Source organism: Megalopta genalis, unplaced genomic scaffold, assembly GCF_051020955.1.
Source record: "Megalopta genalis isolate 19385.01 unplaced genomic scaffold, iyMegGena1_principal scaffold0085, whole genome shotgun sequence".
Classification (NCBI taxonomy): Eukaryota; Metazoa; Arthropoda; class Insecta; order Hymenoptera; family Halictidae; genus Megalopta; species Megalopta genalis.
In genome coordinates, this window is record NW_027476154.1 from 562,468 (window position 1) to 579,404 (window position 16,937).

General features: G+C 32.7%; 1 protein-coding gene across 1 annotated transcript; it reads left to right on the forward strand.

Moving 5' to 3' along the window:
- The first annotated feature begins 1,857 nt into the window (after positions 1-1,857).
- LOC143262075 (uncharacterized) lies at positions 1,858-16,879 on the forward strand. The gene is made up of 3 exons (XM_076528035.1): positions 1,858-1,953; positions 3,061-3,753; positions 16,816-16,879. Exons 1-3 carry the CDS (start codon positions 1,946-1,948, stop codon positions 16,877-16,879), a joined length of 765 nt encoding a protein of 254 aa, XP_076384150.1. The 5' UTR covers positions 1,858-1,945.
- Positions 16,880-16,937: the final 58 nt, after the last annotated feature.

The following is a 16,937-nucleotide window of genomic DNA, read 5'->3' on the forward strand; positions in this document are numbered from 1 at the left end:
TCCTTTTTTATTTTTAAATAATTAACCTTCATATTTCAAAAGAAGTATTCGAAATTTATAGATTTTATCATTATTAATAAATATAATTAACTAATGATATATATTGAAATTATTTATAAATATTTTATTAAACATTCATTAGTTAAATATCTCGAAGTTCGAAAAATCGGCAAAATCGGCAAAATTAGCCTAAAAGTGATCAAAAATAGCTTCCTCAGATAAGAAAGTTAAACAACGAGAGACTTTTACTTTGTTTTGTCATTCCAAGCATGTAATAGCAAAATTGTAACATTGTCTATTATACAGGTCCCTCTATGATCTAAAAAAAAATTCAAATCGTCTACTCTAATTTTAAAAAAGTTAAAATTGCGCCTTGAGAAGTGTTCGAATGTCAGTGGGACTCACTGTATACATATAGCTGATGGCCGGTCTCGGCGACCAAGGGTTGTATTCGCGAGGCATTTTCACGCCCGGCATCTTTTTCGCCGGCATTGTTCGTCCTTGACGAATACGAGTTCTCTGTTCTTCAGCAAGGGCGAAATAAAGAGCCCTCCCAAGCATTGGCGGATTAATGCGTACTGGTGCCCGAGGCGCGATACAAAATTGAAATCCCTAATACGCTATGACACGCTATGACAAATAGAGCGATTATTAAAAAAAGTTTTATTTGAAAATAAAAACTTTATTTATGGCATTGAGAAATTAATTTCAATAACAGCTTTTCTGGACTTTTGCTAGTGCACAGTCGAATGCATGTGTAGATTTCAGCTAGCGACTTGCGTTCATTTGTCGCATATGCATTGCATTTATATCATTTTACTACATGAAATAATATCACGTTGTTCGTTTCAACAGACAGCTGTTATATTATGTATAAAAAAATAAAATACTACTAATTTATCAATATGTAATTTAACCAAAGTAATACATGTTTGCTGGCTTTAAATGGACTTACATCATTTTCATAATTAGTCAATTGTAATAATCATTTAATTTCAATTATGAAATTTTAAATATCATTCGAAATATATTTTCTATTAATCCATATAATTTTGTTTATTAATAATTACAATAAATAAAATAGGAGTCTCGTTTCTTATTTTGAACGTTAAATATATTTATATATTGTTAAACTTAAAATAAGATATTGTTATTATTTATTTACTCTCTTTATGTGGCGGTGTTTTGAAATAGTCATGATGCACAGGCGTTACATAATGTAATAACTGTTTCATATCCTTATATTTTTCGTATGTAACAGATCTCTCGGCATCGCTATACAAAGATGACATTTGAAAACATTAATTCCACTTGGATATCTCCCGCATCACTATACCTGCAGGAAAATTCTTCATACCATCGAATGCCCCCTTTCATGCTAAACAACTTTTGTAGGAACATGTTTTCGATAACTTCACCCTGTAAATATATCCAATAACAAAGGTACTGTAAATAACCAGGCCCTAATTAGTCCCCGTAGGTTCTGCTTTCCCTTGCAAATCATAATTTTCATCAAGGCTCGGTGCGAGCCTGTTTACGATGGTTCCTTCAATTGACTCATTTCCACTAGCTCGGCCTAATCCGCCGCTGTTCTTTTTCTTTTAATTTAACCGAACGAACCGATCCTTGTAAAATCCGTATGACACGACCGGTCATCGCAGGTACACGTGCTTACCTGATAGCCGGCCGCGGTGGCTAATGATTTTCCACGGGAGACGTTTTCATACCTGGCGCATTTTTTTTCGGGTAGTATCCTTTTGTCATTGTTCGTCTTTGCTGATTAGGACGTTCTGTCCTTTAGCAAGGACAGTATAAATACCCTGCCGATGTCAACGGAAACACTCATTCTGTGATCAGTGCAGCAGTGATCAGTGCGAAGACCTCGGCGAATTTTCTCAGTTAATTTTCCCAGTGAAGTATAGTGAGAATTTCTTAGTGAACTAAAATGGAATGGTACGTACATTTTTGCTATATTCTTCCGCGAACATTCTTCAGTCACTTGTTTTGACTAATGTTTTCCGTGTGTCGGGTATAAGAAAGACAATTTATTTTTACGAATTTAAATATTTATAAATAAAATATATTTTTCATCGAGATATGAGTCAACCTCTATTTTGGCCGGATACGGAGAATTCTCCCTAATTGACGCTCGGATAGTGCACGAAGATGGACTAGTTGGGAAGAGGAGATACGATTATTCAAATTTGTAAATTGAAATCTTGAAAATTAGAAAATTTAAATACTAGATAATTTAAAAAATGTACATTTATATATATAGAAATCGGAGAACTTAAAAATCGTGAATTTGTAAATCAAAGAATTTAGAAATTAAAATGATAAGATTTAGAAAATTTGGGAAGCAGATGATTTAAAAATTTGTAAATTTAAGAGTCGGAAATCTTAAAAAGCGTAAATGCAGAAATCAAACAATTCAGAAATTGAAACGGTAAGAACTAGAACATTTAGAAACCAGTTGATAACAATTAAAATTTCAGAAAACTGAAAAATCGTGAATTTATAAATCAAAGAATTTAGAAATTGAAATCTTAAAAATTTGATCATATAGAAATCAGCTGACTTCGAAATTGTAAATTTATAAATCAGAGAATTTAAAAACCGTCAATTTGATTTGAATTGGAATTGGAATCTTAAAAATCAGAAACTACAGAAACCAGATAATTTCGAAATTATGAATTTAGAAGTATGCGCATTGAAACATCGTACCATTCGAAACGGATGGATCGAGAAATTGCAAGTTTTTCGGAACGGAAAAATGTGTTTAATCCTGGCGTATAGATATTTCCAATCTATTCGCTTATAAAAACGAGTCGTCTACAAAGTTGTCGATTCACCGATAACTATAAAAACGAGCCGCGAGGCTCGAGTAATCGTGTCTCCTCTTCCCAGATTGTCCATTTCTGTGCGTAATCCGAGCTTCAGTTAGGAAGACATTACTGTATCACCAAACGTTTCTGGAAACTTGATTCGATTAAAGCTTCCGTCGTTTAATATACCGTTTAATATTACGTGCATACTAATTAATTGTTTCTTTTCGTTCAGTTCCAGAACTAATACTGAATCCTGCATTGAGTGGGGCTCCATAGAAGGTGGAGAAATCGAGTTCGAGTCTCTGACGGAGGATACTTTGGAGGGAGCATTACAAGTAATAAGGAAAAGCTTTTTCCCCAACGAGAGCATCTGCAAAGCCGTAAATCTGATATCGGCGCCTTGTAGCGTCAGAGCGCTCGAGGAGCTCTGTGTGGAAATTGCTAAAGACGGTGTCAGCATTGTTGCAGTCGACGTCAAGACTGGGGAAGTTGTTGGTGTTGTTCTCAATAAAATTAAGATATTGAGAGATCATCCGATGCCGAGAGATCCTGTAACTAACCCGCGACGTCCGTGTGGGCGCCCACCGTTTCGTCGACATCGCCCGGTCCTCTGGCGACCTTGCCAAAAGAGTTGGCTTGAAAGATTCAAGGATAATTGCGTACATCACCGGGCCAGGGGCTACGTAGATTTTCTGATTGCTATACACAGCAAGATAAATTTATTCAAATATTATAATATTGATTGTATTATGGAGTTGATGTTCCTGGCTACGCTGCCGGAGATGCAGCAGCGAAAAATTGGCGAGGGCTTAGTGTCCGTGTCCGTGGAGGTTGCCAATGCGCTGAATAATGGACAGCAAGTGAAAGTACCGATATCTGACACTGGAATTAATAGCGTGATCCATAATTTTCTGAGCATACCGAAGTTAGTGACTGCAATCATGACTTCCAATTACGCGCAGATCATCGCGAGGAGGTGCCGCTTAAAGGTCTTGGAAAGGATTAATTACAGGGGCTTTCGTTATAGTGACGTATCGTTCCGCAAGAGAATAGGGAAGGAGCATCGTGACTTCACTGTTGTAGCCAAGAAAATAAAGAACTAATCGACGGTTCAGAAGATATCGCAATGTCAAGAAAATTATATTTTATTTAGTATTTGCTTGTATTTAACAGGATTTCTATAATTTCGACCGAAATTGTCAATTATTATCTTCGAAATTATCATCTTTGAAATTATTAATTCTGAAATTATCATTTTCGAAATTGTTATCTTCAAAATTGTTATCTTCGACATTGATATCTTCGAAATCATTATCTTCGAAATTACTATCTTCGAAATTATTACCCTCGAAATTATCCCAGAAATTATTCTAGAAATTATTATTTTTGAAATTGTTATCCTAGAAATTACTATCTTTGTAATTGTTATTCTAGAAAGTGTTGTCTCCGAAATTGTTGTCTTTGGAAATATAATTCTCGAAATTATTATCTTTGAAATTATTATCCTTGAAATTATTGTCATTAAAATTATCATCGAAATGATTGAAATAACACCAATTGGCCAAAATATATTCGCTATGCAATCTCGTCGATGTAACACTTATCAATGAAAAGTGTAGAAACAAAACAATGAAATTTATACTTTTCTGCCAGGTTTCTCGTCGTTTCAGCCACTTCATGAAGGAACGGAGATCAGGCACTCGCGATCGGGCACTAATACTAAATAATCCAAACGGCGCGAAAGCGAAGATTTCACCCTTTGAAATGTATCTAAGAACACCATTCTACAGTTTTTTTTGTTAACAAAGTTACGGTATTTTGAATTTCAGAATTTCATTCGGAAGAGAATCCAAGGTGCTATACGATGGCAAACAAAAATCATAGATCAATACTTTCGGGCTCATTCGAAAGGGGAGACTTCGTTCGTTAAAATAATTGTGATTGCGTTTGCCAAACAATTTTTTGAACCACTCAGATCTATGCGAATATGAGAAATCGACAGGACGGAACCATTTTTATTTACAGTGCAGGGTATTAACGAAATAAAATTTATAAAACAGGAGAATTAAGATGCTACGAAACTGGGAAATTGGACTTCTAAAATGAGTAGAAAAACACCACCCTACGATATTTTTTAACGAAGTTATGGTATTCTGAATTTCGAAAAATGTTCGCCTAGAATTCCACGACCTCAGAAATCACATTAATCTTGTATACTTTTTTTCAAAACTGCTATAAATTTGCAACAAAGTATCGCAGATCAACGTTCTTGGATTCGTTGGAAAGGGAATACTTCGTTCCACAGAATCACGGTGATTTCATACGCCGGAGAAACGTTTCGAACTTATCAGAAGCACGCGAATTTGAAAAATGACCAACAAAGTTTCATTTTCGCTTATCGCTCGAGTTCCATCGAACCATTTTTCGTTTCGTGCGATTTATGGTATAGTGCCGGCCGTGCGTAGAGCCAAAAATATTCGCGCTGAGTCGGAAATGTGATTATCATGTTCGCGCGACCTTTACGAAGGCGGCTGGCCACCCCCGGCCGCCGAAATTCAATTGGTCCAGCAAGTTTCGGTTGATCCAGCGAATCAGAATTTGGTGAAATATCGTTGGCGCACTTGTAACAATGACACGGAGTCACTACAGCTTCAGATGATCGCGATTAGGGCAAATTTCGCAGGAGTTAAACGATTACGCTGATTCTGGCTCGTGAGCACGCGTCGCGACGGATAATTTACGATTTTTCGATGATTTTTATGTCGAAATTATGAATGTCGGACAATTTTATTTCATAATTTTAATTGCTCCTGAACAAAAAATTTTCATCCCCTTTTTATTTTCTGCACGGTGAAACTGCCCCTTTAACAACGACATCCTGATGTTACCCCTTTTTCTTGTATATTTTGCAAATTTATCAGGTATTAAAATAATGCGTATAATAAAATTTGAACTTTTTATCCCCTTTACCTATTTTCTTTTAGAGCGGAACAGCCCCTTTTTAATTGCGATATGTAGATGTTACCCTATTTTTGTATATGTTATCAAAATTCTCATGACATTAAAAAGCTGTTTATAACATAAATTAAATTTTTCATGCCTTCCTTACTTTCTTCAGGGTGAAACTACCGCCTTCATAACGATGTCTAGATATTACCTATCTCCATGTTTATTTCTAAAATTTTACCGTATATTAATAAAATATTTGCAGTGAAAATTAAATGTTTCATCCCTTTTTATTTTTCGTAGTACGAAACTACCCCCTGAATGAATGTGGTATCTTGTAGATGTTTCCCTCTCTGCATAATTATTTCTACAATTTTATTGGATATTAAGAAATTACTTCCAGCGAAAATTAGATTTTGCACCCCTTTTTATTTTCTTTGAGATAGAACTTCCATATTTTTAAAATTGCACCAGATATTAAAAAAATTTAAGATAAAAATTTAAAGATATTAAAAAATTGAATTTCTTTCCTTCGTTTATATTTTTAAGGGTAAAACTATCCCCTCCTTGCTCGAATGATATATATTCGATATGTACTAAATGTTCAAAAATATGTTACAATAAAAATTGAATATGTTGTCATTTAAAACAATGCAGTCATATAATGTAACAAATATAAATTTTTTGTCTCGTGTAGAATTTATTAACGACAGAGTATGCTAATCAACATGACAATGAAAGAAATCGTATTTCAAGGGGTTAATTACGTCGGAGAATCTGTAAAATTTTTTCTCCGAGGAATTTATAAATAGCCCGAGGCTATACGAATATTAAAAACTTTATAATGAAGGGATCGGAATAGTTGAATTTTGTGGAAGGGTAATTATTCCTCAGACGAAGTTTGGTTGTTGACAGGAACAGCGATTCTTCGAACGAAATTTAAAATAAAAATTGAAATATCATAAGAATTTTATATTGTTCAACATTGTTGATAATCATATTTTATCAATTTATAATGGTAAATAATATAAATTATAACAATAGTAAGTTCTAGCCAGACCACATAGCTTATGTTAATTTTATAGCAATTACAATTTGAACGACACCAGTTAATGTTAGATTAATACGAATTTTAATTTCAGCAATGCTAATGCGAAAATTTACAGCAATTTGAATTTCGATGATATTAAATGATATGTTATTAAGGAATTTCAATAAAAGCAAAATGTCGAAGAATTTTCAGAGTTGTTGTATACTGTTGATAATCAAATTTCATCAATTTATATTGTCAATTGATTGTACAAAAAATTAAAATATACACGCGAATATTTACGCTAATTTCACGCACTATATTCTCGACATATGTAAATAACAATCTCAATCGCCTCTCACTTCTCAATCATCAGCCGATCATTGAATACATTGATTTTCACTTCTCTCGCATCATTCGATTCCGCAGTTATATCAATTATACAATTTTAATAAAAATAATCCCGAAAATATTATATAACTAATTAAAAATTGTTTCAATTATTGTTTTCATTCGTGATACACTAAATACGTAGCTTTCTCGTTATTAAATAAATGAATTTCCTTGTATATCAATTATGGAATTTATATACATCCATATTTCGGTTTCGTGAAATACTAAATAGAATTGATTCTCATATTATACAATAATTGAATTTTCGAACGTGATAATTATGGCATGGAACTCTTCGGAATTATAGCTGTGTTTGATTATTGAAGCACATTAGCGAGCCGAGAGATGACCAAGCAATATTAATTATGATTTCGAAAGTTTTCTTTTCGAAAGAAAATTACTGCTATATTTTTAGACACAATTTTTTTAACTTTATATTTATGTATATATGTACAAGAAAACTTTAATTCTGAAGATTTCTACTTAATTACCAATGAAATAATTATCAATTATGAATGATTTGAAAATTAAATAAACATTGAGACAATCTTTAACAAAAATGTACGTGTACAAATCCATTTATTACTAATGATTTTATTCTCCACGATCTTCATGAAACTTCTTTGAAAATAGGTTTTAATAATTATTTCATATAAGTTCGTAACTAAAATAAATATTATAATTAAAATAAATATATTTATTTATGGAAAATGTTTTCTGTTCTTGATTTTCACGTAACTTCAACCAATGTAATATTTAATTATCATTACACATAAATTCAATTTAAATGAATGATGAAATAATCGTAAGAATAATACGCGGTTGTATTTGTTTATAGAAGGTGATTTTCTCTCGTTAATTTTCATCGAACTGCAGAGGAAATAATAATAATTATTATTATTATTATGAACAAATTTCATTAAAATGGTTCCCAATTATTAAAAGGAGAATACGTTCGATAATGAATTTCTCCTGACGAATTGCACAGAGATTATTACAACAACAAATGTATATTTTATATAGACATGTAAAATCAGTGGCCTAATCGAAGCTTATCAAACATTCACGAAACCAGTACGAAATAATCCTTGCGCTGATAGCTGGCTCATTATCAATCCATCAAATCCATAATCCCCTATGCAACAAATACGACGTGAACTCGAAAGTCGATCATTCTCTTTCTCGTCGATCAATACCGTTGAGAGTTTCGCAAAATTTTCCGCGAAAATCTCGCATCAAACATAATTCCGCTATTCGAGTTTAGTTAAATGTGAATTCGAGCCGAATGATTTCGCACGATCCATCAAATGATAAATGTCGTCGACTGTAGAAATACTATACATTAAAAAATCACAGCAGAAGCTCAATGATTGTAAGAATCGTTGTAATACATGGCAGAATTCCGATACATGCAAAATACAATTAAGAAGAAAATGATAGAAATATTAGAAACTTGACGAAATACAATAATCAAATATAAAGATAGTAAAATGTAGAAACTATATAAATTCAGTAATCAAATGTAGATATATTCAAATATGGATACTATTTATTATATATTACTATATATATTATATTTATTATATTATTATATTATAATATAGATTATTAATATACAACAAATATAAAATTTACTGAATTTTTGAATTCATGTAGCTTCTACATTTTAGTATTTTTATATTTGGCTATATGTATAAACAATATAAATAGAGTATACATAATAAATAAAGAAATATTAAAAATATAAAAACTGCACGAATGTAATAATCAAATATAGAAATACTAAAGCCATAGAAACCACTAAAATGCAACTGGCGAATATAGAAACACTAAAATATAGAAACTACGTAAATGGAATAGTCAAATACACAAGAACTAAAAATTTAAAAATTATGAAAGATGCAAAATAGGGGAAAACTATAAAAAAAGACCGGTGTAAGTTGTGATTACGAAAAATATAGAGTCTACAGAAAATGCAATAGTCAAATATACAAGTACTAGAAATTTAAAAATTGTAAGATATGTAAACTGGGGGAAAACTATAAAAAATAGTTTTTCCTCCTGTAAATCGTGGTAGTACTAATATAAATGACAAATAAAATTAATAACTAATTACCAATGATCAAATATAGAAATACCAAAAATTTTAGAAAGTGTAGAAGATATAAAATAGGCGGGGAATATAACAAACAATATTATAAATGATAAAATTATCGTTATCATCATTTTACACTTTTAAACATTACACGAAGCAAAATTGTGTAACTTAACAAAAAAAAAATTATTGTGTGTGTATTATACTATTTTCTATATTTAATATACATATAATTGGGTTGATGGTTTTAATCAATCATCTTCTCCTAATAGCATGTAATTACAGTCGCATTACAATATTCATCATACTCCAATCACAATCACAAATGGCGAGTTCTAATTACATTACAGCCAATATCGTATAATATTATATGTACATAGTCACCTTGTCACCGTCCACTCACCACAAACCACATCCAGTCTCTCACGAAATCAATATTAGCTTATAAGAAATTTATATTTCGACAACAGGAAACAATAATACCTCTCATCATATTAGTTTATGTCAATTTAACAGCAATTTGAATTTTAACGACACTAATTAATGTTAGGATAATATGAATTTTAAGTTCGAGAATATAATATTTTAATATATATAATAACATATATAATAATAATTTAATAATATTTTTTGTACAGAACTTCAACTCTCATGCTATTAAATAATATTTTTTGTTCAGGTATTAAAGCTCCAATAATATTGAACGGAATTATAATAACATCGATACGAATTTTATATTAAATTTATGGGATATATGATGCTCAATGTTATATTTTCATATGATATTGTTTAAAATTGTCTCATATTGTTCTTTTTAACAATGTTTGTTATATGACGTACAATGATTATTTATTGATATCACATTTATGAGGAATTTAGATATCAATAATTACTATCGCATAAATAACGATAACTAGATTGTTGCATCATTAAAATATTTGAATAATACAACGAGGAACTCAAATTTCCATGATTTTAAATAATGTTTAATTTATTAGGAATTCCAGGATCAATAACATTATACACAATGTAATCGTACTAAACCATTCTTATTAGGTTAATGCATAATTTAATACGGTAATAATGTATTAAATGCTGCAGCAATAAAAAAATATAAAAAATGTAAATTTGATAATATTATTAATTATATATATTTTATATATAAATATATATATATATATAATTAATAAAATATTATTAAATTAACATTTTTTATATTTTATAATATATAATTATAATTATGTATATATATATATATATATATATATATATATATAATTATACTATATAATATACAATATAATAATTTAGTATAATATATATATGGTATATATATATATATATATATATATATATACATTATACTGTATATTATACTAAATTATTATATCGTGTATTATATAGTATAATTAAATACATTTATACTGTATATCATACTAAAAACTGTACATTATATATAATATAATGTAATACATTAAATACTATTTCTAGTATTTTACATAATTGCCAAAAGCTGAGTAATTAAATTATATTACGTTCGCTATCAGCATAGTTATATTTATTGTATTTATTGCATTAAATACATTGTATCATCTTACGCGACATGATGAAAATGCCGCCAAAGTGAAGGCATCAATTCTCTAAATATCATGCTATGTGCTATAATTTTAAATAATTATATTCAGAACATTAATATGACGTTCTTTATGCTGCGGGCGAACGTGTTAAGCAATGATCCAAACGCCACGGGTTGAAATGACCTCGACGGTCCATAAACCAAAAATAATATTCTTCCTAATTGATCGCATTTTTTAATTCGAATCTTAACCGTTAGAAGCGATACGCAATTTCAATGCGTTCCTTTTAACGCTGCCAAAAACCTGTTCCCAGTCACGTCCCACCAAAATTGATATTCCCCGCCGTCGCCACAAATTTCCAATAAACTCGCCGCACCAACAGCGCCGCCGAAACCGAAGAAGGAAAACTCGATCGACACTCGCGTGTTTCCCGGTAACGAATCGTCGCTTTCGCCACTCCAACCACGAGTGCAAACACTACGTGGCTGCATCACCGACATCTTTAGGTGCTGGATCGGGGTGGGGTGGGGGGTCGTCGTTGGTGTTCGCTAAAGGTTGCCTCTGTGTTGTAAATAAACGGCGCGACCCGATCGTACTGAAGATAGAAGCCAATCATCCAGCAGGATTTCTGGTTTCCTTTAGTTCCGTCCCCCTCCACCGCTTTCTTCCGTACCTTATGGAGCATAGCAGTACTATCCCCCCCCCAAAAAAAAAAATTTGCCGGAAAGCGATATTCGGAGTACGTATAGACTAACGGTCGTAAGACGTTGCCCGCGACCATCGAAACCGTCTTCCGACGGTTAATCCGATACATGGAGTTGCGAAATTTCAGCGACACGGTTGTTTTTATGTTTCTGGTCTCCTGACTTCTGCGAACGGCGGATTACGATCGCCGGATATCCATCTCGGTGGACGTAGAATAAAGCAGACCCGATTTTCTGAAGCTTCGCAGATTATGGTATTCGGAAATAAAAGAATTTCGTAGCTTGCTTTCAAGAGCCTTTTAGAGTGTAACGTACGGAGGATCTTCCCACGAATTTTTTATATTCCCTCCTGAAGGCATACGCCAGGCTGGCGCCAGCCAGCCGGGGATTCATTTGTATATCGCGAGTCGAGTACCTCCGAGAGAGTACGACGACGAACATTTCTGGAGTCGGACCACATAGGATCATCCCCACTACCATTTTTCCACAGAAAAACTGACTATATAAAGGGCCCAAACGCGACCGGGAATTGGGCTAGTTTCGAGTCATTCGTCGACGCGGAAACATTAGTAACATCGAGTTTCAATTCTTCTTCCGCGAAAACTTACTTACAGTTGTAAAACCCAACGCGTAATAATTTAGTTTTTACCAGTTTTCTTTGGTTTCAAGTTTAATCATTTCCACCTCCTGTTTCAAACCAGTAGTTGGTATAACCCACCAAGATATATCTTAACCGCTCGAGGTATATCTTTATTTCTTTTCTAACCCTAATATCAATTTCTCCAAACACCTTATCCTAATTTTAAAGGTAGCTACCCGTGTCGAAATAAACATCGGCTGGTCTACGCACCTCATCCAAAAATTCCAATTACATGCAACCTCCGGCCACCCAAACTGCCTGGCCCTCGGCTCGTAACAAGAGCATGATAAGACGAGTAGTATTGTGGTCATTTAATCCTGAGATAGTAGCGTCTGAAAGCAGAGGAACTTAAATATTTTTGATAAATTATTTTCGTTTAATTTTAAATAGAATCGTACGTGTTTTGATGAAGGGCGAAGAAACGAATCCAACAAGTATAATGATTGAATACTTTCGATTGTTTAACCTCGATATGTTTGCGTTTGAAAGTTGATTACTTAATGTTTCGGACACGATATTGTTACAAGAATTATATCTCTTTTTTAATGTTTATGATAATATTGTTACGGCGACTTGTCCAAATCAAGTGGCTGTAATGTGAAACAGCCCTGTTGTGAACACCTCCTTAAAGAATAATAGAAGAGAGGGGTTGCCACGGAGGTGTGTTATCAACGGACAATCGAAGAGTCGGGATCGGACCGTCGAGCGGTCCAAAGATCTCAAACATAATTGAATTGAGTTGTATTATAGTTTATGTACTTTATTGTAAATAAAATGCCGCGACGCGAAAGAAATGCAGTAATTCGCAACAATATTATTGAATCAATTGTTTTCTCATATAATAAAGCACTCCTTAAAGTAAGTAGAAACATAAATTTTGTTTATTTATTGCACATGTCCTTTTGTATAATAAGCGATAAACAAGATAGTGACGAAATTTAACGTCACAAAAATAATCGGACAGTCCGTAGGTATAGGTGAACTAGTTTTTATCGATGGTATTATGGATAAAATGAAATATTTGGACATTTTTTAAAGAAAATTTAATTACAAGTGTTATAAATATGGGTGTACGTACAGTTTTAAGTTTTATTAGGACAGTGATCCTAAACACAAGGTCAGAATTGTACAGGAATATTTGTTAAACAATTGTCCAAAAGTACTGCATCCTTCTCCTCAATCGCCTGATTTAAATCCAATTAAAAATTTATGGGATCAACTGGACCACAAAATTCGTACAATACTTACAAAGACAACAACAAAGATAAAACAACGTTTGTTAGACGAATGGAAACGAATTTCGTCGGATTATTTAAATAAAGTCATCTGTAACATGCCCAAGCGATTACATGAAGTAATAAAACAAAAGGGTCAACCGACAAAATATTAATATTATGATAACGTGATTAAAAAGATTTTCATTTTATATAAAATTAATGTAATTCATTCACTGTCCGAATATTTTTGTGACGTTAAATTTCCTCACAATCTTGTTCATCGCTTATTATACAAAAGAACATGTGCAATAAATAAACAAAATTTATGTTTCTACTTACTTTGTATGAGAAAACAATTGATTCAATAATACTATCATAAACAATAAAAAGGAGCAATTGTTCTTGTATCAATATCGTGTCCGAATATTAATGCGAGTCACTGTATATATTCATTATACTCGTTGCATTTGTCTTTCGATGCTCTACAAGAATATCGGTAACAATATACAGAGTGTTGTATAAAAGTGTGCTGGAAACAGGAGTAGTCCTCAGGAGTAGTATCTTTTTTTCAGATACAAATATCAAGCGGATTACGAAAAAAAACCGAAAAAATGAACGTCGAATCTGTTGTACATACGAAAACCACACAATGGAGCGATAGAAAAAGACATATCCCTAGTTAACAATACATATGTAACAATAATTTAAACAATATTTATAATTGATTATGTTTTTCTTATTACATTGTCTATAATCATATTGTTCATAACTGATAATATTCTTTATTACTACTTTAGACAATATATTTGTACTACGTGACCTATAATATTATTTAAAAAAAATTGGTTAAGTAAACATTTTTATCACAGTTAAATACAAAAATTACTTAACACGAAGATCGTCGTATGAAATTTTATATTCCAATCATATAATTGTAGTCAAAAATCGTAGGCAAATATTGTAGCTAAAATAGAAAAATATTGACATCCACAAAAAATAAGTACTTGGTCAATGAAAATATATAAAGTAAAATGTACAACTAAAATGTTTAGATTAAATGTTCAAACAAACTGTTCGATAAACATGCTTAAAATAAAATGTTCAACTAAAATGTGTAAAATAAAGTATTCACAACCAATATGTTTAAAATGAAGTGTTCAAAATAAAATGTTCAACTAAAATTAACATCTACGAAAAATAAGTTCGAAACAATGCTTGTGTACGTCGATAGCGTCTGGTGTCGCATTTCGTATCGACAGCGCATTCAAATTCAGGAAACCTCGAAAACATGAAAACACCGATTTTCATAAAAGTCGCACGAAGTTGTGGATTGTGGCCAACTCTTTGAGCGAAAAGTGCGACGTGTGGCGTCGGGTGTCATCTGTCGAAGGAACGTGCAAACGTCGGAATACAAAAATTCTCCCCTCCACACTCTCGCCGATCCCATCGCACACTCTAACCGCCATTTCTGGCGCGGCTCCTATCGGGTCCCTTATTTCGTCGACGAAAAAATGGGGAGGTGGGTGAACTGGAATAATGCAGTCTCAAGCCTCCGCGACCTAACCCAGTGAAATGAATTGGAGGATCGTGCCCCGACCGTGAAAATCGACGCCAGAAAAATATTTTCCTGGCCTTCGTGCTCCGGGCAACGAACGATGCCGATCTTTTGCGTAAGCCGCTTCCAGATATCTCGCAGAGTCGCTGAGATCGCTCGGTCCCCGAAAAATTCCGTTGGAAAAGTCGTTCGCCCATCGATAGCAAAGATTTCTCGCAGACGGAAGTGGTCACGATTTTTTTTCTTGCGGATTTTAGGGTCGAAGGTTTAGGTTAGGTGGACGGGTTTTTATGGAGCTTGGTGGATGGCGTATGAAATGGAGGGTTCGGGGTGTAGTGAAAAAAAAAGATTGCAAATTGAATTGATATTTTATATTGCTAGTAATAATAAAATTTTTTATTTCATTAAAAAATCATTCAAATAATTCGACAAATTATTTATTTATTATTGCAAATGATAAAAAAAATATTTATTATGCAAATAAAATGTTATTTTTCATTTGGGTTTTAGAGAGGGACGAAAAGATTTAGAATACTATTTGCGCTGATATACATATGTATACTTAGTGAATAAATTTAGGATAATGTAAATTAAAGGGTTGGAACTTGAGTTCCAATATATCAATTACTAAAGAATTGAATTTGTATTACAAAGTTTCAATTATTTAAATCTCAAAATTTTAATTTTTTTAATTTTAATTTAAATATTAAGTTACACTTCTGCTTATGTCTACATGCTCCTATGTATTCAATAAATAGATTTTGGCTAGATTTTCTTTCTAATGTAAATTAAGGGTTGTTGACCAAGGTGATAATTACTGAAGGGGTGAATTCGGAGTGCATAGTTAATATTTAAAATAATTTCGAAATATTGATGAGTATTGATTTATTTTTGTCAATAGATTTAAGCTAGAACTCCATTTCCTTATAAATTTAAAGGTCCAGGGTTAATGACTGACGTGTATTAGTTACTGCTGAAGTAAATTTGGGGTGTAAGGTGAGTATTTTAAATTACTGTGAAATATTCACGAATGCTGATTTCAGTCAATAAAGGTCCGGCTTCCCTTTTCGATGTGAATGGAATGGTCGAGGGTTAATGACCGATTGATCGTGGGCAAAGTGAACATTTACAATCATTCCGGAATATTTCTGCATGCCGACGTATTTTTATAAAATCGACTTAGACCAGGTTTGCTAATACATTTCTATTAAATACGTTAAATAAATTTAAGTTAGCTTTCCTTTATTTTCTGAATCAGGGCGCCGAGGCTTGATGATAAAGATATCAACTATTGAAAGGGTGATTTTGAGGTGCAAAATTGACAGTTAAGATTATTCTAAGACACTCCCTGCGCTCTGATAATATTTTCTTGTCTACACGTATTCTGTAAGCAAGGGTTCGAGGTTCCCCTCTTGTACACAAGTTACCCAAAGGGGTGAGTTTGGGGTGCAAAGTTGGCAGTTTGTATTATTTTGGAAAGTTTGTTGATACTAATATTATTTATGTCATGTAAATTTCGGCTGGGTTCTCCTCTTTTTAATGTAAATCAGCTGGTTGCGGGGCGGTGTTGTACATCTAATTTACAGTAGGGACGAATTTTGGGGTGGAAAATTCACATAATTTTCGGAAGCTCGCAGATACTTACATATCTTTATTATGTAAGTTCATGTTGTACTTCCCTTTTAATATAAATCGGGGGATTGAGGGTTGAAGCTTCAAATGTTGATTGCCGAAAGGGTGAATTAGGGGTAGAAAGACTACGGTCTAAACTATTCCAAGATATTTCTTCGTTCTTAGAAAAATTAATTGACTAAATGTGTCGTAAATTAGCTTCCCAATATGCGTGCAAGGGTTGAGTGCGGTATGTTTAAGGCATCAGTTACTAGAAGGGTGAATTTAGGGTGCGAGGGTTTACGTAGTTTCCGAGGAGGTCGTAGACTCTATTTTTATGC